This window comes from Haliotis rubra, unplaced genomic scaffold, assembly GCF_003918875.1.
Source record: "Haliotis rubra isolate DU_JTF1 unplaced genomic scaffold, ASM391887v1 Scf284, whole genome shotgun sequence".
Classification (NCBI taxonomy): domain Eukaryota; kingdom Metazoa; phylum Mollusca; class Gastropoda; order Lepetellida; family Haliotidae; genus Haliotis; species Haliotis rubra.
This window is the reverse complement of record NW_025766936.1, coordinates 1,024,695-1,047,955: the sequence shown is the minus strand read 5'-3', so window position 1 is coordinate 1,047,955 and position 23,261 is coordinate 1,024,695. Positions and strand designations below refer to the sequence as shown.

Sequence of the window (23,261 nt, the reverse complement as noted above, 5' to 3'; positions counted from 1 at the left end):
ACAGGTTGGTGGGCAGTGAATACAGCGAAGAACAATATTTCAGTCATAAATTTCATCTTTATATTTGCAGGAAAGCCCGAATCTATACACATCCTAGACTGTTAATATTTTGTTGAATCCAACTAGAGGGTATGTTGTTCTGACAAAGCTGGAACGCAATGAGGGCCAAGTGGGATTCGGACTCTTGATTACAGAACCAGGTTGATGTGGGGATGGGGCCGGGGAGGGTGACAATATTGTACAGTGGGTACAATTGCTTCATGTTACTAGAACATTACAGCTTCGCCGCCTTTCAAGGCAGCCATTACAGTGCCTCAGTAACTGTTGGACATAGCCGTCAACATGTGGAATGTCACTGGTTTGCCCTATCCTACAGACGTGTTTATGAAATACTGAGGAAGATAAATACTCAAGACCAACCTCAGACCTCACTATTGGACACTAACACAGACCTATACCCCACAAGGCAATCGCATCTCATCCTCAGACCTTACTATTGGACACTGACACAGACCTATACCCCACAAGACAATCGCATCTCATCCTCAGACCTTACTATTGGACACTGACACAGACCTATACCCCACAAGACAATCGCATCTCATCCTCAGACCTCACAATTGGACACTGACACAGACTTATACCCCACAAGACAATCGCATCTTATTATAGTAGAAAAGATAGCGACAGAACCATCACAATGAAGCTTCACCTTCAACACAGTATGTATTGGTAACAGCTCCCTTATTATAGTAGAAAAGATAGCGACAGAACCATCACAATGAAGCTTCACCTTCAACACTGTATGTATTGGTAACAGCTCCCTTATTATAGTAGAAAAGATAGCGACAGAACCATCACAATGAAGCTTCACCTTCAACACAGTATGTATTGGTAACAGCTCCCTTATTATAGTAGAAAAGATAGCGACAGAACCATCACAATGAAGCTTCACCTTCAACACTGTATGTATTGGTAACAGCCCCCTTATTATAGTAGAAAAGATAGCGACAGAACCATCACAATGAAGCTTCACCTTCAACACAGTATGTATTGGTAACAGCCCCTTATTATAGTAGAAAAGATAGCGACAGAACCATCACAATGAAGCTTCACCTTCAACACTGTATGTATTGGTAACAGCTCCCTTATTATAGTAGAAAAGATAGCGACAGAACCATCACAATGAAGCTTCACCTTCAACACTGTATGTATTGGTAACAGCCCAGCTCACCTTATTATAGTAGAAAAGATAGCGACAGAACCATCACAATGAAGCTTCACCTTCAACACAGTATGTATTGGTAACAGCTCCCTTATTATAGTAGAAAAGATAGCGACAGAACCATCACAATGAAGCTTCACCTTCAACACTGTATGTATTGGTAACAGCTCCTTATTATAGTAGAAAAGATAGCGACAGAACCATCACAATGAAGCTTCACCTTCAACACTGTATGTATTGGTAACAGCTCCCTTATTATAGTAGAAAAGATAGCGACAGAACCATCACAATGAAGCTTCACCTTCAACACTGTATGTATTGGTAACAGCTCCCTTATTATAGTAGAAAAGATAGCGACAGAACCATCACAATGAAGCTTCACCTTCAACACTGTATGTATTGGTAACAGCTCCCTTATTATAGTAGAAAAGATAGCGACAGAACCATCACAATGAAGCTTCACCTTCAACACTGTATGTATTGGTAACAGCTCCCTTATTATAGTAGTAGAAAAGATAGCGACAGAACCATCACAATGAAGCTTCACCTTCAACACAGTATGTATTGGTAACAGCTCCCTTATTATAGTAGAAAAGATAGCGACAGAACCATCACAATGAAGCTTCACCTTCAACACTGTATGTATTGGTAACAGCTCCCTTATTATAGTAGAAAAGATAGCGACAGAACCATCACAATGAAGCTTCACCTTCAACACTGTATGTATTGGTAACAGCTCCCTTATTATAGTAGAAAAGATAGCGACAGAACCATCACAATGAAGCTTCACCTTCAACACTGTATGTATTGGTAACAGCCCCTTATTATAGTAGAAAAGATAGCGACAGAACCATCACAATGAAGCTTCACCTTCAACACTGTATGTATTGGTAACAGCTCCCTTATTATAGTAGAAAAGATAGCGACAGAACCATCACAATGAAGCTTCACCTTCAACACTGTATGTATTGGTAACAGCTCCCTTATTATAGTAGAAAAGATAGCGACAGAACCATCACAATGAAGCTTCACCTTCAACACTGTATGTATTGGTAACAGCTCCCTTATTGAGTAGCAGTGTGGAGCTTAGTGACAGTCTGCCATGTTGTCTGCTGCGACATTCACACTCCTCCTGGGTGGGGCCGCTTCCCTGTACCCACCAAGTCCCTCCTCGACCCCCAGCTGACGGACGACCCTGAGATCTACATGAACGCTGTAAGTACATAGTGTCAAACATATAAGTTTATTTACAGTACGCCCTGTTCCATAATCAAAGTGAAAGTGAGTACGCGGGTGGTGAAGTAGCTGTACATAATGGAGACTTCCAAAATCTCTTGAAATACAACACACATCCGGGAACGTTGCTCTGGTATTGTTTCCAGACGGAGCTGATCACCAGCAAGGGCTTCCGTGTGTGAGAACCATTACGTCACGACAGAGGACGGCTTCATCCTCAACATGCAGCGGATCCCCCACGGCAGAGGGAACGACACCACGGGGACAGGTAACTCGTCTTCGTGGGCGTTGTCCGGGGACAGGTAACTCGTTTTCGTGGGTATTGTCCGGGTGACAGGTAACTTGTCTTCGTGGGTATTGTGTTGGGGCAGGTAACACAGATACGTCTTGATGTTCACTGTGAGAGTACTCGAAGTCAAGTGAGAGAAGCAACATGTTGAAGTGGTACTTATGTTTTTATTTCCTTTTCGCCAGCGAGAAATATGTTACCTCTGTTTTCTCAGCATTGTCAAGGTTGAAGTGAACATAAATACGTCTACGTGTATATTGTGTAGGGGACAGGAAACACAGATACGCCGGGGTCAGGTAACACAGGAACTTAATGTGTAGGTCATGTGAAGTTGTTTATCAGTGTTGTCGTATACCTCGGTCAGAACAAATAACAGGATGCTCCTGATGCAAATATCTTCCCGTTTCAGTCAGACCGGCGGTGATGCTGCAGCATGGCCTTCTGGGAAGTGCCACTAACTTCCTTGACAATCTTGCCAACCAGAGCCTCGCTTACATCCTGGCCGACGCAGGCGCAGACGTGTGGCTTGGCAACGTGCGCGAAACGTTTACTCGCGTGCTCACAAGACGCTGAAACCATCGGACAACAAGTTCTGGGAATGGAGGTGTGTATGTTGAGTTGGTTGTCTAACAACTCCGAATGGAGTTAAGACCTCAGTAGCGTCACTGGGTGTCCTGTGATGCAGGACGAAACCTGTTTGATGAATCCAAGGTGCAAGGTTATGGTGCTGACAAGCCAAGAAAAATAATCATTGTCGGACCCACTGATGATCACTGACTTCCGGGTCCCACTGATGATCACTGACTTCCGGGACCCACTCATGATCACTGACTTCCGGGACCCACTCATGATCACTGACTTCCGGGACCCACTCATGATCACTGACTTCCGGGACCCACTCACGAGTACTGATTTCCGGTTCGCACAGTGAGTCAATGACCAACAATAACACAGTGAACAGAACATTAAACACCATACACGTAGATTAATCTACGACGGTGGCATTTACCATGACGGTGCGACGTGTGTAGTTTATGCTATTTGGTCTACTGTTGCCGGTTAATGAGAAATGGGAATGTGTATTTCAGTTACGACGAGATGGCGAAGTACGACCTGCCCGCCATGATTGACTACATCGTACGGACGACCGGGCAGCCCCAGATCCACTATGTCGGTCGGTCACTCTCAGGGGACACTCATCGGCTTCGCGGGCTTCAGTCAGAACAAGACCCTGGGTCAGCTGGTCAAGACCTTCATCGCTCTGGCCCCAGTAGCGACAGTGGGACACATCAAGAGCCCCATCAGACTCTTGGCACCGATCTCCAAGGAAATTGGGGTTAGCTTCCTTCTGTTTCTGTGGAGATATTTGTTCAAACATTTTTAAAATAATCCATTAATTTTTTGTCAGTTAAAATCTGGATGATATCAGTAACCATAGAGTCATGACTAGAACCATCCTCGATAATCTCCAGGGTATACGTTCCGATAAATCTCCACTATACCCTGGCCACGGCTTGGGGCGATGATTTTATTACCTCCCTTGGCTGGCTTTTATCCAGTCAGGTGCCTACGCTGGGACGTTGAGCGTGCCAATCACTACTCACTTTCGCGTCTTAAATTATCTAACCGTTTAAACTTGGCAACACAATTGATGCAGAGGTACTCTGAAAGAAGTAGAAGGAGTTCTTTCATATATTCTTTTAAAGTTTCAGATCTGGGAATTTGTCTTTATTATTTCCCCAAAATCTGAGTGGCACTGCGAACAAACCTTTGCGACTGCGACCGCTATCTGTGTTGACACTGGCAAACTCGGTTGTTACGGCGGCTTATCTGATTGGCTGCTGTGAGAATGCGGAGCCAGCAAAAGTAGGTAATAAAATTATCGGGCCGAGCCGTAGATGCATCCGGGGTATCGTGGAGGTTTATCGGAACGTATACGCTGGAGATTATCGAGGATGGACAAGAACAGTTGTTCACAATAGACACTGATACATATGTAATATTCTCCCCACAATACACTGGACATGCCGGGACCTGGGGAACCACCACCACCAGCAGGAACACCTATGTTAACCTGCAGTGCTAACCGGTTGACTGTGGATATTGCAGGCTGTTTTCGAGCTGTTTGGACATGGCGAGTTTCTACCCAGCACTGAAATTACCACATGGTTGGCGAAGGGTGTCTGTACCGATATTCCCCTGATCTGTGAGAATGTCTTGTTTGTGCTTGGCGGGTACGACTTCAAGGCGCTCAACACGGTACTGAAATATTGCAAATGATAATTTGCATAAACATCACTTTCACGTCAAATATTCATTCCTTGTTGGTGGCAACTGACACATTTTGTGTTACATCACTGGTCCGTAAATATACAAATTGGTTTTGATTCTATGTCGCTTTATTCATTGTGTGCTACATATTCTACTCAACATAGTTTGTACCATTTGCCATTTGTTGTGCCAAGGTATAATTGAAATATCAAATGTTGAATGGTCAATACATATTTTCGGCGTATACCTCGCTCCGTGTTAACTGCGGCAGGTAATAGCTATGCGTTATACGACGGGTAGCCAGCCAGCCACTGACCCCATGTACCCTGTGTCTACAGTCCGGGTCCCTGTGTACATAGCCCACAACCCTGCTGGCACCTCGGTACAGAACATGGTGCACTTCGCCCAGGTGAGCCACACACTGTTGACAGGGAACAACTTCATCGTGGAACAATGGACGTTCAAATGTTTCTGTGAAATCCATCTTACACAGATAAGTTACTGAAAACGTAATATTTCATTATATCGAAAGGGACATGAGTTATTCTGCGATAATTATTCGTCACCATTGACAAAAGTACAATGACCTCTTGCAGTGGTCCTTAGATGTAGATATGTATCTATATATTCCTGCAGGGTGTCAATACAGACAAGTTCATGATGTTTGACTTTGGATCGGCAGCTGCCAACATGGAACACTATGGACAGGTGAGGGACATGCTTTGTAGGGACCTGCTTATATTAATATCCTGGTAATACACCATAAGCTGGCTTCATATATTATACCCATGTGGGGAATCGAACTGGGCCTTTCTATGTGGAGAGTGAATCGGGCTGCCCCAAGTGAGTCAAGCTTGATGTCCCAGCGGATCTGGTATACCTTGGCATACATGTGGAGATTGAATCAGGCTGCCCCAAGTGAGTCAAGCTTGATGTCGCAGCGGATATGGTATACCTTGCCATACATGTGGAGAGTGAATCAGGCTGCCCCGAGTGAGTCAAGCTTGATGTCGCAGCGGATATGGTATACCTTGCCATACATGTGGAGAGTGAATCAGGCTGCCCTGAGTGAGTCAAGCTTGATGTCGCAGCGGATCTGGTATACCTTGTCATACATGGAGAGTGAATCAGGCTGCCCCAAGTGAGTCCAGCTTGAAGTCCCAGCGGATTTGGTATACCTTGGCATACATGTCAGTATCATGAGCATCCTGTGTCGGATGAGAGCAGTAAGACAAGGTGCTTCTTCAGTATGACACTCTAATCTCATGTGTATTTCCGTAGGTTTGTTGTCATGACGACCTTTCTAGTTTGATGCCTGCCACAAACAAATCCGCCCTGGTTACTGTTGAGTCTAGTGATCTGGTCCTGTTTCAGTCGACCCCGCCTCTCTACCACCCAGAACAGATGGAAGTTCCGGTCGTGCTGTTCAGTGGCGATAAGGACTTCCTGGCTGACCCGAATGACGTCACATGGCTCCGATCCAAGCTGACGAGAACCGTAGCAGATCACGTGATACCTCACTGGGAACACCTGGACTTTATATGGGCAGTGGACGCACCAACCCTTTGTTATGAAGGCATTAAGCGCCTCGTGTTCAATTAAAAGCAGAATGAGTTTCAATCTACTGAAACGAACATATTTCATACATCCCCAGTTTGCGTGTACGTAATTGGATGGGTGGATGAGCAATTGCTTGAGTGCGAACGACATCCCAACAATATCACAGAGGAATCTCTACGCCCGTTCTCACTAATGAGGTGCAAATGGGTAAGCGTCGTAAGTCAAAAATCAACTACACAAAATCTATGCAAAAACATTTTATTTAGACAGTTTGGTATATGGTCTATTACATATCACTTTTTCAGCCACACCATTTTACAAATAACCATACAGCTGTTATCTAAATGTGGTACCTTGAATTATAAAATATTATCACCTGATACGTACGTTACTAGTTTTTCTGACTAGAGAATTAGTGACAATGTGATAAATTATTTGAGTAACCTATCAAATATTCCGCATGAGTTTGGCGATTTAGTAACACACATGTCTGCTCAAAAACTTTAGAAATACTTTGACATACACATTGTAAATCATTATTACTCAGATTGTTTTTCAAAAATACCAACAAATTGCAAAACATTCTAAAATCAAACCTGATAACTAGATTAGCCGACAATCTGAGGGCGTAGTAGACCAAAAATGAGTAGCAAAATATTTGATCGATAGCCAGTTGCAACAACATAAAACTCATGAACATTACCAGTCACTTTTGCAGTACAAACAGTAACGTATGTAGCCCAACTTTAAATTGTTTCAAATAAGATTTTTATTATGAAGAATAATACTTTTTCTTACCTAAAACATCGATTAAAACACATCAGCATCGTTTTCTTCAGGATTACAAGATTCTATCGTTTCTTCCTTTACAGTTTTAGTACTACATAAAGACAATATCAGGGTGATCATTATTAATCATCATAAATTTGGCAAAGGAACATAACAAGACTGTATCCTCGATCATTCTTTCTCAAGTAAGGCGGGCCCTTTTGCTTTCCGAATTTACCGATATTCTGTCTGAATTTCTGCTCTACGTTTTCCCACTTGAAATAAGAAACAAATTAGTAACGTATGTATAATACATTTCGATACATACGTTACCCTATAATAATGCTCTTTCACATAACAAAGACCCAGGACTAATCCAAATGTTATTACAAATATATTACCTCTTTCTGATAAGCTACTAAAGTACCTTTCATTTGTACATCAAGCCTTCCATCCCATTAAACAATCAAATATTCATATCAATTTTCATATCATTCAGAGGTGAACATCTCTTTCCCAACACATAGCTCATTATGTGAAACTAAAAGGACATTAAATAACACTGATTGCCAGTTTAAGTCTGAATGTTTTAAAACCCAAAGTTTCTGGCTTCAAATGATATGACATTTACGTTTGAAACCTTCAACAAATGTTGTTACCTACGTTACCGTTGATAACGTATGTATCAGTTACTTTAGCATGCCTTGATCGGAAACTGGACCACCAAATGATGCCCTTAGCATCGCTTTCCTGTTTGTTATGATAGTAGTTAAAACACACAATGGCAATTTGAAAGAATTACACTTTGTAACATGTTTAACGTGACGTCTTTAATTATGCATGGTATCACCTGAATTTTAAACAACATTACCTCATAAAACTGATGTGGTTTCTCTCCCAAAATGTGTCTGCTGTTCGACGACTGTCGTCACATGAAGTAGGTATAGCCAAAACCTAATCATATTGTTTCGAACACTTAATTCCGTACTTTCTAGTAACGTATGTAACGGTTACGTATGTATATTTTCAATGGTTTTCATGTTCATTTTGCAAATCTATACACACTACTGATCGTGATATGAGCTGTTTTATAATGCTAGAAATGAGTGTTGTTGGTATAATGTTTTGCGTGAAGTGTTATAGAAATTGAAGTAATTATTGGCATGATAACGTATGTTTTGTTTGATTTCTACGCATCTTGTTTGTGGTGTTGAAAAGCATTTTTCCAATACTGAACTATACTTTTAGTTAAAACCTGTCGTAATTGAATTGGTAAATGTTTTGAGTATACATAATTGATACTATACTTCACTTAAGCCAGAAAGGTACGCTGCTACACTGTCATCCAGAAAAACACAACGTATGTATCCAAAGTTTGGCAACAACATTTCAACACTCTATAACTATTCCGATTTGGATGGTTTGCCTTCTTATTCTCATTTGAATGCAGCGTAATAAGTACATTGTTCTTTAAATATTCAATCTGAAACCCAAACTGCAAAATCAAAATGACAGTATTTACTTAAGTGAATCTTCTCCGACAAGGCGACAGTAACGTACGTATCGTTTTGCCAACTTTGACTTTTCCTGCATTGCCAATATAAGGACAGATGACCCGGAACAGTGTTTATTGGCTAGGGCGAGTATAAGACTTTGTAAATAATGCAAATACTGGGCACAATATTTGTTGGATTATGAACAAATGGCTGGCGATATCAATTGCACCTCATTAGTGAGAATGGGTGTCTATTCATCGTTGCCGCCACACTTTCTTGGCTGTTTAACGCTGCACTCAGAAACATCACAGCCATATGACGGCGACCAGTAAGTCATTTTGAGTCTGGACCAGACAACCCATTGATTGACATGAGTTCCGATCAACACAACATGGATACGGCGACATGAATACATGTATATCAACCAGGTCAACGAGCTTGACAACCCGGTCCGGTAAGTCGACGATTACGACAAGTATGGGTTGGTAAAGACCAATTGTAACCCGGATCATCAGGCCTGAGCATTCTCGAACATGTGTGAGGACTGAGGAGCCCTCATCTTGATGCTAACTACTGGGAGACGATGGTGATGGGGCATATTAGGGCGTCTGTATTTAATTCTGTGTTTCTCATCTCCCGCCGCCCGTAAAAATCCTACCCGCCCATACAATAAAAATATATTTTTATTCTAAACTGTGCGCCGACTGTTCTCAATCGTCCACCGCCCATTGAAAAAAATGTTTCACCACAAGAAAAAATAAAAATTCAAATCTTCAGCGGGTATTTAAATGGAAACAACTCTTGCATCTTTACTCCCTGTCACGATTTAGGATTGGCATCCACTAATATTTACGATCCGAAAATGTTAGGAGTTCGCGATTTTCATGCATGCAAGTATGGCGGTCGACTCCACAATATCGTGTATCACTGGTAGGGAACTTGGCTACAGTGAAAGTGGAGTCTTTGGGAGTTTTGGGGCAGAAACTTTCTGATTTGTGACAGAGTCTTTGTGATTATAGCATCTGCAAGGCGAGGGTAAGGTACAATAAATGTCCTGTAGACGTCCAAAATCAACTTAATAAGGGAATTAATTCAACGTTTACCTCAATGCTATGTTCCTTCAGGAAGGAATGTAGCTATATTACTCTGAAAACCCTTGATAATCATGTAAAGTAATAAATTAAGATTTTCATAATTTCTTTATAATGAATTGATATATTTGAAAAAAAAATGATTGAATGAATTATTGCAGCATGCAAAGTCACAATTATGACTGGGTTTATTGCCAACTTTCATGAAGCATGTGCTGTTTAATCAGCGAAAAGCAGTCTAAGTAAACCTAGGCTCAGTAGTATTCGTTAAACTGCTATACTGTGAACATACATACTGGTAGATAATTTAGGGGCAAACCTTTATTGTTTTTGCCGCGATTCCCAATGCATTTGTTGAGTATACATTCATATTTGAATACTGAATAGTATTTTTTTTTTTGCCTTTTATTATTTTCGCCCGCCCCATTGTTGGAACAGTCAGGCGATGAGAAACCCAGAATTAAATACGGACGCCCTTCTGTTCAGCGTTCAGGTTTAGCGAATGCGTTCGGTAACTAAACCCAGAATACTGTATGGTTCTGTATATACAACGTGACTTGCTGAGATACGGGTTATGTAACCGTGTATTTAGTGCCATGTTATTTGGCCCTTCACAATGCTCCTTCTGTATCCTATGCTGCGACACGTGAAGATCCGGGATACAATTGATCTTCAGTAATCCATGCTTGTAGTTGGAGGCAACTAACGGGATCGGGTGCTCAGACTCGCTGATTTGGTTGACACATGTCATCGTATCCCAACTGCGTAGATCGATACGCATGCTGCTGATCACTGGATTGTCTGATCCAGGGTCGATTATTTACAGACAGCCGCCATAATGCTGGAGTGCGGCGTAAAACTAACTCTCACTCACACATATGCTGTGAACATCTAGCCTAACGCCTAGTGTCCCTTTCCCAGGTTCTCGTCATGTAGTTTAGTTTTATGCCGCACTCAGCAATATTCCAGCTATTATGGCGGTATATCATGCAGTGCCACACTTACCAGTGGGGTCAATGACCGTGTAAATGGTTCACATCGGAATTAGCGACATGTGAAAGTAGATGTGCGGTGATACCTGGTTTATATAACTTCATAACTAGGACTATTGAATGAACCTGTATCGTTCTCAGTTCTGTTCATGAGCATCGCGAGGCTTCCCATGTCTGATCTGACACGTGTTGAATGCTTGTGATGCAACGTCATACTGTTGATGCAGTTCAGCTTACTGAAAAACACCATCTTCCTTTAACACACACAAAGGAAACATTCAAAGAAAATCGCATTTGCATGTTGTCCCATGTCAAACGGAATATACGAGCTCTGCTGTTAAAGAGCTAGCACTAGATGTGACCATAACTTGGGGTGAAGAACTGGGTTTCTCGTGACAGCATCCGACAACATTCACCAGACATTCTTTACTTCTATGTGAACAAATTGTGACCTAGGATTTCGACAAGTCGACGAAACATGCTATCAAAACGTACACTGCCACCACCGGACTCAGTCCCAGAAATCGCACTTTGACCTCAATCTATTTAGAGAACATTATTAATTAATGTTATGTAATGTACAATTTTGGTTGGTCGGAAAACCTGGGTTTATTATGTTGGAATCAGTTTATTCATTTGGGTGGTATTGTGTGGGAAGCGCAAAGAGTGGGAAATAAAAGTATTGTATGTAAATTTTTATCTCAGGTTAAGATCGTTATAAACAATGGAACATTTCTAAATGCATTAATTCAATCAATAGAACTGATCCTTATTCAAATATTACATGATATTTTGTATTGAATCATATTTACATGCAGGACGTAGAATATCTGTGATTACACAATATCATTTAGAAAGCCGTTTAATGTAACATCTGTTATGTTTGGGAAGAACGACCAGTAATTTTGTTAGGTTGAGGCCCATCGGGATTCGAACCCACAGTCTGAGTCAGACACCTAATCCCAGTAAATATTCAAAGAATACGTAACCTTTAGTAACTGTCAAATTGATTTATCTGATAACATTGACAACATCACCGCGAACACAACCATACAGAGAAACATGCAAAATTTGTGGCATGAATGATACATGATTCACCTTTCTATTGCACCATTCCATGATTTGCAATTTCAATAAATGAAAATGTAATGAGACTACAAATTTGTGTTGCTTAACTTTTTGTGATGAATATAGTACACACTTTACAAATACGATTCTACGACCAGTTATCCTGTATCCTAACCCAATGTTGCCGAGTACCTTCATTTAAGCACTCCATGTATGGCTGTCAGGTGAACGAAAATGTCCAGAATATCTTTTGCACTGGTGCTTCTCAGACCTGTAATTGTGAAAACATGTCCTGCTTGGTCATGTGGGTGTATTGTTTCCCCTCAGCCATATCCTTCATAGATATATACAAATATTTTCATAATCTGTTCTGGTGGTGATTACTGGTACTCACCCACCAGGATAATATGCTGGTCATACGAAGCAGCCAGCCACACTGACTGCTGTGTGCATATTACCGCATCTCCACAAAGTTCCTCAATGTCTAGCCTGGATTTGATATTTATAGTCCAGTCACACAGCTGAAATACTGCCAACTGCTGTGTTGAACTAGATCAACACAGTTTCTGGGCCATCTGAGTGATTTGAAAACTACCAAAATCAGTTGATAAATAAATATACATGTATCCTGAAGTCAAGTCATTCCAAGCAAAGCCTCTGCTAAATGTATTTACAAAGGATAACAGACCAAAATTGTTTTTGACATGTTAAATTTTAATGACGGACAAAACATGGAATACAAAGACATTTCAAACACGAGTAAATAAAAATTTGAATTCTACTATGATGAGATGACGATGATTGCTACAGTGGAGTGAAGGGTGAGATGAGGTGATGGTTATGCTACAGACTGCCACAGTGACAGTGTTCCACCGCAACAGCAGCTACACATGGCAATGTACAGGATAGAACGCATCCTCCATCTTATGCTGCCTTCTGGGAGCCCTTCTTTCCGATCAGAGACTTGTGGATATGAGGGATGACACCTGAAACAAAATCAAGAATGAAGTCAAGGATGTACGAGACTTACTTTCATCCACTAGTTATGTAACTAGTGGGGGGCATTAACACTGATTATGTTAAACCAACACCAAACTCCATGATTAAAATCAAACAAAATCAACTACACTGGTATAATTTGTTTTACATTTCAAGACTGGGTTTGACTACTCCCATGTATATAGAATTTACTTAACTCTTTCCACAGAAAATGAGAACAGTAGCTTATTTCTTCTAAACTAATTGTCCTTATTGTAATTAAATGACTGCTTTAAACATTAAAGACTTACAAGAAACTTCAACTGCATATAATTGGATACAGAATGGATGCCTACGCCAAGATCCTCTCTAAGGTCTCATGGATTCATCAAGTCTACATGAACAAACTTGCCTCTTCACACCTTTCTGTGCACATTTGTGTCATCATGTTGTCTATTATTTAGCTGAGCTTACTAGACTCACATGAATGTTACCAGACTTAGGCTTTGAAATAGTGATAAAAGTTGCAAACTGCAAATCATTAACAGTCGATACAGATATGTCAAATTCAAGGAATATTCAAAGCTGTAACAATGTACTTGAAGTCAAATTGACAACAGCAAACACCTTTCCCGACTGCAACTGCGCTCCATAGAATCTTTTGATTCAAGTAATTTTCATGAAAACCAGGTAGGTACAGAATGATAAAAGCAAAATCTGGTTCAAGTTTCTGATACAATTATTTCATACATCTGCAGATATTCACAAACATGTTTTCACATCTGTATATACATAGTGTTGTTAGAGACAAAATTTGAGGTATTTCAAGGGCAAATATTGATACAAATTCGTTTCCAAGATAAGGTCTTTCCAATCCCATTAGGCTACCTAATTAACAGAAACATACAAATAAAAAGTTTGGATTTTTCAAACCTTGAAGGGTTGTCACAAGTAAACACTGCCTACATGAATTACAGGGTTCGGTGACACTCGTCTGGCCATTGAGTATTTACTGTTCGCTTCAGGTTTAAAGCATTTCCTTTGAGTAGTCAATATATTTTCATTACTTCCTGGGATCTAGTGTAAGAGTGACCTAAAACTGTTGACTGCTGATGCCTGGCTGTGTCCTGCTTCAACGTTAGTTGTCTATAGCTTTAACAGGTTACTACCATCTTCCTCATTCACATTGTATCATTGTCACAATTACACGAGGAAGTCTATCTTAATGGTAATTCTGAATTCACAACACCAAGTAGAGTACTTACCACCACCAGCAATAGTTGCTTTGATTAATGAATCCAATTCTTCGTCTCCTCTGATGGCTAGCTGCAGATGGCGAGGTGTGATACGTTTTACTTTCAAATCCTTACTGGCATTGCCAGCCAACTCAAGTACCTGAAAGACATAACAAAACATTGTCAATTCTGAATAACACAAGCAGCAAAACAATCATTTATGCCTTAATGGGGGTAGCCTAGTGGTTAAAGTGTTAAGCCTGTCGCGCTGAAGACCTGGGTTCAATTATCCACATGGGTGCAATGCGCGTGAAGCCCATTTCTGGTGTCCCCCGTGATATTGCTGGAATATTGCTAAAAGTGACGTGAAAACTCACTATGCCTTAATGAGAAACCATTTTCAGGATTATTAGCCATTTTCTCAATTTAGAATGGGCTTGACTGCCCTTGTATCAATAGTAAACTTCCAAATTTTAATGGCTCATTTTTATTCTAATGTGCAAAATGGCCCATGGCCCCTGTCTTTCCCAATCCCTGCAACATGATGACCAACTTTCAAGTATTTGGGTTGTTGAAAACTTGGACATTACCTTGTAGCAGGAATACAATTTAATGTCCATGGCAGGAATACTTTGAGAATTTCATTAAAAATGTTTTCTTAGAATGTAGATTATTGACATTGTATTGACTTTGTTTTACTGACTTGGGATCCTGTGGGACCCTGCATAATTTCAAGGTTTCTTATTGGAAATATGAAAATCAAAAGAACTGAAATCATTTAGTGTACTGCAACATTTTAGATTATTTCAGTAGCAGGAACTATCTATTTCTTTTCAAGAATTTAGTACAATGACTAGTATTGAGGGGTTACTTTGGACAACACTTGACTCCTGCATTGCTTCTATACTGTGTGTGTGTGTGTGTGTGTGTGTGTGTGTGTGTGTGTGTGTGAGAGACAGGTTTCTGTGTTATGTACAGCCATGGAGCAACATTGCAGTGAAGTATAGGAAGTAGTTGTGTTGGGAATCGAAACCAAATCCAATATCGATTAACAGAGGACTTGTGAACGATTTTCGATTATTATCGAAATATATACATTTTAAATGTAATCACTAATTTGGGTTATAGCTAAAAACAGCACCAAATCTGTTTGGCTTAAAACGGCTAATGATTTCTGGGCTAAAATGGCACCATATAAAAACAAAGCATGACGTTGACTTATGTTTATTTCATTTCACTATTAACATTAGCAAGATTATTTCAACATATGAGTCATTCTCAAACTTCGTGCATATTTATGTTATGTTTGCATCCGACAAACTTAAGTCAAAAAATCATAATAAAATTATGGTAACTAACTTAGCCCAGTTTAGTCTACACTTTACAGTAACAAAATTAGGGAAAATATATTTTTATATTTTAAACCACCCAATTTTACTCAATTTTCATGTGTCACAACTCCAGTGGCTGATGTGCAATTTGATTTTTGGTCTTTTTCATAAGCATTAAATATACAATTTCAAAACTCATTAGCCATGTTATATTGTAAAACTAGATATTTTAATATATATGTATCGTTAAACAAATATTACCTTTAATTTTTTTCTTTTCAAAATATGTTACCATTTTTCGTGAACGGCAGTGACACAATTTCAGCAAATTTCTAATAAAAATTGGTAAAATATGAAAAATGAAACATCATTAAGCTTGCATAATTTATGTTGTGTATATTCAGAAAAAATTGTTATGTATACCCCCAAAATGGAAGAAAAAATATATAATCAAACAATGGGTTGTTATTTTCTTTATTTAAGGTCATACGACGCACAACTAAGGTATTTCAGCTAATGGTAAACAATGGGTACATTTGTGTGTTTTAAATACAATTTCATTTTGACACTGGGCGATTTCAGTTGAGTAAATGTACTTAAAAACATCAAAGGTTCGCGATGTTTTCACGCTAAATTGGGATGCCCTTTCCAATCACTGTTGGCACAGTAGATGTAGTCATCCCTCACCATAGCCATAGCAGGTCTTGGGGTCCATGGATGACCCCAGCGTTATAGTAATGATTACATAACGTGGAACAAAGGCCAAGTAAAATCATTATTTTCCATGGACATAACAAAACTGCTATTTCGTGGTATTGTGCCCAGTCAAAACTATATCGTTATTGTTGGAGGTGAAAAACAACAACTTTGTAAATGAAAATAGATGTATGTTCATGAAACTTGCAATCAAACATCACAAGACATGATAATTCTATTGTTGTTCCTGTCATGCTACCTGTTATTCAACTAAGCCGGAAATAGCAATCAGCTGTGCAGACCCGATCTTAAAAATATAACATTAAAGAATTTCTATTCCATTATCAGAATAATTTATCGTCAAGCAGCTATTCTAACAGAGATCTTATATATTGCTATCATTATAAGTATAAATGCATGTTTTCTACGAACATATTTAACATAACAATGAGCATTGCTAAGCACTTTTAGGTTACCTGGCTGGGTACATTTTATGTGGAGACAGTTTGACAAGTCACGCTGACTTCCCGGCTATGTATGCTACATTGATTTGAAAACAAAATGTTGGCAATTAATTTTCAAATATGACTTCAATGAGTCAATAACGCGGGTCTTGGGGTCAAAGGATGACAAGGCTGTAATTTGTTAAGTGATAGCTGAGAAAAATGTGAAATTGGTGCTGCTATGCAGGCGCGTAGCGAAAAGCGGACCCTCACAGAATGTATAAGTAGCGCTTGTATGGAATGAGGTAATGCCATTTCACTCATAGTTTCTCCGTTGTTATTGTAAACAGTTTTAATGAATGAAAATGGGATTGAATTTAATCAAATAAAATCGTTTTTCTGACATACATTTTAGGATGGCAATGTTTACCCACATAATTACGCGGCGTGTTGCATCACAGCAAACGTTGCAAGTACTTGACTGATGGCATATGTCACTATGATAAAGTTATTACGATGTTTGATGGTCATCTATTATTATGAAAAAACCCTGCATGTTTTAAGCATCTGAAAAGCATGGATATGTATGATAAACACTGTGTTAAAGGCAATCCGCGACTGAATTTCACTAGTTTACGTGATTAACCAGAGCTCAACATAGCGGATTTGTTGATGTGCTATTTTCAATGATGTGAAGATGTGTGATCGCTGGGCAATTTTTTTATGGGAGCCACAGGATTACCCAGCGGTATCGCTAAGGCGTTATTGCGAGGGATGACTGTATTTACTATCTAAACATTCTGCAATCCGATTATTGGCTATGGGATGCCCATTTCCAATCACTGTCGGCACAGTAGATGTATTTGGTTTAAACATATTTTTTTATTTCGTCAAAGAAACCTGGATTGGCAAACAAGCCTAGTGGCTTATATAAACGCCGCCTCTCAGTACATTGTTCCATTAGCTGGATACATAATTGAAATAATTTACCATTATAAAGTAGTTTTCACATCGTATCCCTTGAATATAAAAAAATACATTGTTGTTCTTTAAATTTTGATAGCTCCGACATACTAGTAGATGCATTTACCATCTAAACATTCTGCAATCCAATTATCTCATAACAAACTAGTTTTCCCCACAAGATTTTAGTTGGTGCCGTTTTAAGCCATAAGATTTGTAGCCGTTGCCGCCAAGTAGAGGTTCCGTTATGTCTAAAGGGTGCCGCTTTGCCAAGTGCTGTTTTGTTGTGGTGACTTTCTTTTAGCCTGAACCCACTAATTTTAATGGTTTCCCACCAGGCTTTTCCAATTAATGTTTTATAACTAATAATGTCATGCAATAAAGTAATGCACGATGCAAGAAAGATACACTGGAATTGCAATTAAACAATGAAAGTGCTTAAAATTTTAAAATGCGATAGCTTTATGCTGTTAAGCACGTTTTTTCATGAACATTTGTCAAATTTAATGGTTAGTTTATATCATTCAAGTATGTTATACTAAAACAACAAAATTCTGTTAAATTGAAAATGTTTTTCTACAATCAATAATTATATTGATAATTCAATCCTTCTTATGTTCGATTTTCAATTATTGGACTATTTGGAGCACCACTAGAGAAGTAGACTGCAAATAAACCTGATAAGGGATAGGTATTGGTGGATCTATTCTCCAGTAAAATCAGTGGTCCATTTCTGGAACACTAACCAATTGTACCATTGTTTTGAAGCTATTGTTTCAAACTTGGTAATAGAGAAAGAGGAAATGTACAATGAATATAGAAAACATACATACTCAGCATAGAAATTGTTTTCAAAACCATACATTACTTGCAATGCATGCAAACTGAGCATGCTTGAGAAAATCAACAGAAAACAGTGATTCCTAAAACAAAAGGATTTCACACTGATCCAGCCATTTTGTGACTTTAGCAATTTACCTGGTACATCCAACATTTAAGGTATATCTGGACAGAAACATCCACCTTGACATAGTCCCTCTCTTTTGTATTGTACAGTTGCATGGAATGATGACCACTAGTCTGGGGACCGAAGTGACATTTGTCTCAAAATTACTTAGTTACTTCCACAAACATTAATGTGAAATGAACTGCAGACAACATAAATATGGCCAGTGATGTCTATCCCACCCTACATATTCCTACTTTTCGAACACAGTAGCTATGGTGAAATCATCAAATCACAGACCAATTGGATAATTCAACATGAATGAAAGTATGGGATCAATCATTGAACATTTTATGAATAGGGGCTTTCACTGAACTTCACACATAATAAAAGTGTAGAATTAAACCCTGTGGCCTTGAGGTTATTCAGGCAAGAGTTGACCAGTATTGATTTAGGACTGGGTACTATATAGTGTTTGACTGCAATCAATATAATGATGGAAATGTTACAAAAATGAAAAGTATTTAATTTAATTGAAGGTTTGTTAACGAGGTAAGATTTCCACGAACCCCAGCTTGAAATGTATACTATTTATTAGGATTATTTCGAGGTTTTAGGGTTAGAGGTCTGGTTTAGATTTAGGAGTTAAGGGTTAGTGTTTTACATAAAACATTTGTTCTTAGGTACAGAGTGATAAAATATTACGGGCAGAAATCTTTCCCAGTAATTGATGATGGCTAAATAAAATAGATAGCAAATGTAAAACAAGTAATCTGAGACTGGGACCCTTTTCATAACTATACCAACTAATAACACAAGAGATGTAGTCACAGGGACATTTTCTTGAAAGGACTTGACACCTAAAAAGGTATTATCCAAACACAGATATACATGCCTACAAACATGCACATACTCAAAAACTAATCAGGGCAAATATCTGGTTCATTTAACATCGAACAGAAAACCGGAAATAACATTTCTAAACAATGACATATGAAGACAGGTCCACAAATATGGCGTCTCCCCGCCATTTTGTCACCCGCAATTTTGATCTGTTGGTAAACGTTATTGGGGAAATCACTGGGTTCCCAATAATTTTGTCGATATGCTTGGAAGGAGATAATAAAACATATGAAAACAAACTAGAAGAACATAGGAAGTAACTTTTGCACTATGCAAATGTTATAATTCAAACACTGAATCGGGCCAGTCATGAGAAACTTGCTCCATCAGGTGAGCATTGTTTACAAACAAATGCAGGCAGTTCTAACCCTTCTGTAGAAATGTACAAATGTCTTCCGTGTTCCTACTTACTTCAGCGGTCAAGTATTCCAAAATTGCGGCACTATATACAGCAGCTGTGGCTCCAACACGACCGTGACTTGTCGTTCTGTTTTTCAAGTGTCTGTGAATACGACCGACTGGAAACTAGAAATGGAAAACTTTAGTTAGCAACTATCAAAACAGAACATTTCCTGGTGATCAAGTAATGCATTTATGAACATATTTTACAAATGCACATGCAAAATCATTCAAATATTCTCACCTGAAGTCCAGCTCTTGCAGATCGGGAGACGGCCTTAGCTTTCGCTTTACCGGAATCTTTTCCTGCTTTTCCTCCTGCCTGTAAAATGATTTAAAATTAAATTAAAATTGCAACATATATTCGGATATAAAAATTAATACACTCAGGAGTAGTATGGATCATACTTTATGCGTGGATGACAATAGTATCGGCCGATGCTACGTGGATTACGTACCATTGTCGTTGATCAGTCCCTGATGAAATAACCGGCTGCTCTCTCGATCGTCCGCCAAAACACAGCGTCAGTTCAATGATAGCAGTCACGTGATATTCCCCGCCCAATAAGGTGCCCCAGCTTTTTGCTCTGCGCCCCCCTACGGAGGCTTCGGGTACAAAGAAACTTCCGCGTCGGCATAAAATTTGAAATTATGGGTATTTCTATGTCTTATACTTATATATGAGAGTGTGCTACTAATGTATTTGAATGCCATGGCGCTAAGACTTACTAGAGGACAGGGCGACACAGAAATGGAACTCTTCCAGTGTGATATAAGGGGTAACTCTAGCAATGAATCGGGAACAAACTGGTGTACGCGAGGAACGGAGCCCCCACTCCACGTCAATAATTTCAAGTCCGTACATTATCTTATCGTAATTACAGTATATGGATTTGTATTAAAAAAACAATGTTCTAAACTGTTTACAAAATATTTGTACAAAGAACTATTGTCACTAATTATGCTTTATAGTATAGATATATTTTTTTGTAAAGTGAAAAAAGAAAGATATTGCATGTGAAAGTGAGAATTATCTCTTGGATCGAAAATGATCAACCAATCTTTCAAAGCAGGTGAGATGCGAAACACTTGTCTACACTGAAAAGTTTAAAAGTTAATGAGCTGTCGGTAGTTGTTGTTTAAATATTCCGCCTGTTTATATGTCTCCCAAACTACGATTCACCTTCACGCAGGACGTGTAGAGAAGATACGCTGTATACTCAAGGCAGTTACTGGGGGGTGGGGGTGGGATGTTTGTTGCTGTTGTTCTACTTGTATTTATAAGCAACAGTCTACACCGCTTTCAAATCCACGAGAATCATGACCATGTATACAGGACCTGTTGTGAAAGACATCCTTCGTGATCTGTATTTATAACAGATTATATTAATAGAAGGCCATATAGAATGGACAGATATTAAAATTCCAAACAAAACACAACGCTGACTACTCCCTCGACATGTTTCGTTCGTCGCACCAGGGGAGAATTATGACGCTGTATAATATTTTTCTTGTCATAATAATTGTTTCCTACGAAGCTCCTGAAGGGACATTTTCGTAACCAAAATAAAAAATAATAATCTCGTAATAACGACTTACAATCTCGTAATAACGACTTACTGATGGGAACTGTGAGACCTGTGACTGTGAGACTATGATTCTCTCACCTGATGGGAACTGTGGGACTATGATTCTCTCACCTGATGGGAACTGTGAGACCATGATTCTCTCACCTGATGGGAACCTGTGAGACCATGATTCTCTCTCACTATGATTCTCTCATGGGATGAGTCACTGTGGGACCATGATTCTCTCACCTGATGGGAACTGTGGGACCATGATTCTCTCACCCTGATGGGAGCTGTGAGACTATGATTCTCTCTCACCTGATGGGAACTGTGAGACCATGATTCTCTCACCTGATGGGAACTGTGGGACTATGATTCTCTCACCTGATGGGAACTGTGAGACCATGTGAGACCTATGATTCTCTCACCCTGATGGGAACTGTGAGACCATGATTCTCTCACCTGATGGGAACTGTGAGACTATGATTCTCTCACCTGATGGACTGTGGACTATGATTCTCTCACCTGATGGGAGCTGTGAGACCATGATTCTCTCACCTGATGGGAAGCTGTGAGACTATGATTCTCTCTGATGGGACTATGATTCTCTCACCTGATGGGAAACTGATTCTCTCACCTGACTGTGAGACTATGATTCTCTCACCTGATGGGAGCTGTGAGACCATGATTCTCTCTCTGTGGGACCATGACCTGATGGGAGCTGTGGGACTATGATTCTCTCACCTGATGGGAGCTGTGGGACCATGATTCTCTCACCTGATGGGAGCTGTGGGACTATGATTCTCTCACCTGATGGGAGCTGTGGACCATGACCTGATGGGAGCTTGGGACTATGATTCTCACCTGATGGGAGCTGTGGGACTATGATTCTCTCACCTGATGGGAGCTGTGAGACTATGATTCTCTCACCTGATGGGAACTGTGGGACTATGATTCTCTCACCTGATGGGAGCTGTGGGACCATGATTCTCTCACCTGATGGGAGCTGTGGACCATGATTCTCTCACCTGATGGGAGCTGTGGGACTATGATTCTCTCACCTGATGGGAGCTGTGGGACTATGATTCTCTCACCTGATGGGAGCTGTGGGACTATGATTCTCTCACCTGATGGGAGCTGTGAGACTATGATTCTCTCACCTGATGGGAGCTGTGGGACTATGATTCTCTCACCTGATGGGAGCTGTGGGACTATGATCTCTCTCACCTGATGGGAGCTGTGGGACTATGATTCTCTCACCTGATGGGAGCTGTGGGACTATGATTCTCTCACCTGATGGGAGCTGTGAGACTATGATTCTCTCACCTGATGGGAGCTGTGGGACTATGATTCTCTCACCTGATGGGAACTGTGGGACTATGATTCTCTCACCTGATGGGAGCTGTGAGACTATGATTCTCTCACCTGATGGGAACTGTGGGACTATGATTCTCTCACCTGATGGGAGCTGTGGGACTATGATTCTCTCACCTGATGGGAACTGTGGGACTATGATTCTCTCACCTGAACTGTGGGACTATGATTCTCTGATGGGACTATGATTCTCTCACCTGATGGGAACTGTGAGACTATGAAAAGTCAAACATTTACCTGATGGGACCGACTGCCATGAGGACAAGTATATCAAGAGTGAAGTCAAACATAACTGACTGACTGAGTTTGGTTTTACGCCGCTTTTAGCAATATTTCAGCAATATCACGACGGGGGACACCAGAAATGGGCTTAACACATTGTGCCCATGTGGGGAATCGAACCCGGGTCTTCGGCGTGACGAGCCAAAG

General features: G+C 40.0%; 2 protein-coding genes across 2 annotated transcripts; one reads left to right on the top strand and one right to left on the bottom strand.

Moving 5' to 3' along the window:
• Positions 1–2,301: 2,301 nt before the first annotated feature.
• LOC124281451 (lysosomal acid lipase/cholesteryl ester hydrolase-like) lies at positions 2,302–6,651 on the top strand. The gene is given in 10 exon segments (XM_046717498.1): positions 2,302–2,440; positions 2,608–2,729; positions 3,160–3,288; positions 3,291–3,354; positions 3,839–3,923; positions 3,925–4,086; positions 4,860–5,009; positions 5,293–5,430; positions 5,658–5,729; positions 6,396–6,651. Coding segments are annotated over 9 exon segments (1,074 nt in total). The 5' UTR covers positions 2,302–2,440; positions 2,608–2,683; the 3' UTR covers positions 6,624–6,651.
• A 6,038-nt stretch (positions 6,652–12,689) lies between these two features.
• Positions 12,690–20,481, bottom strand: LOC124281418 (histone H2A.V). Its single transcript, XM_046717467.1, has 5 exons — positions 20,349–20,481; positions 20,135–20,212; positions 19,903–20,016; positions 14,240–14,369; positions 12,690–12,982 (listed from the first exon to the last, which is right to left on the bottom strand). Exons 1-5 carry the CDS (start codon positions 20,349–20,351, stop codon positions 12,921–12,923), a joined length of 387 nt encoding a protein of 128 aa, XP_046573423.1. The 5' UTR covers positions 20,352–20,481; the 3' UTR covers positions 12,690–12,920.
• Between the last annotated feature and the right edge of the window lie 2,780 nt (positions 20,482–23,261).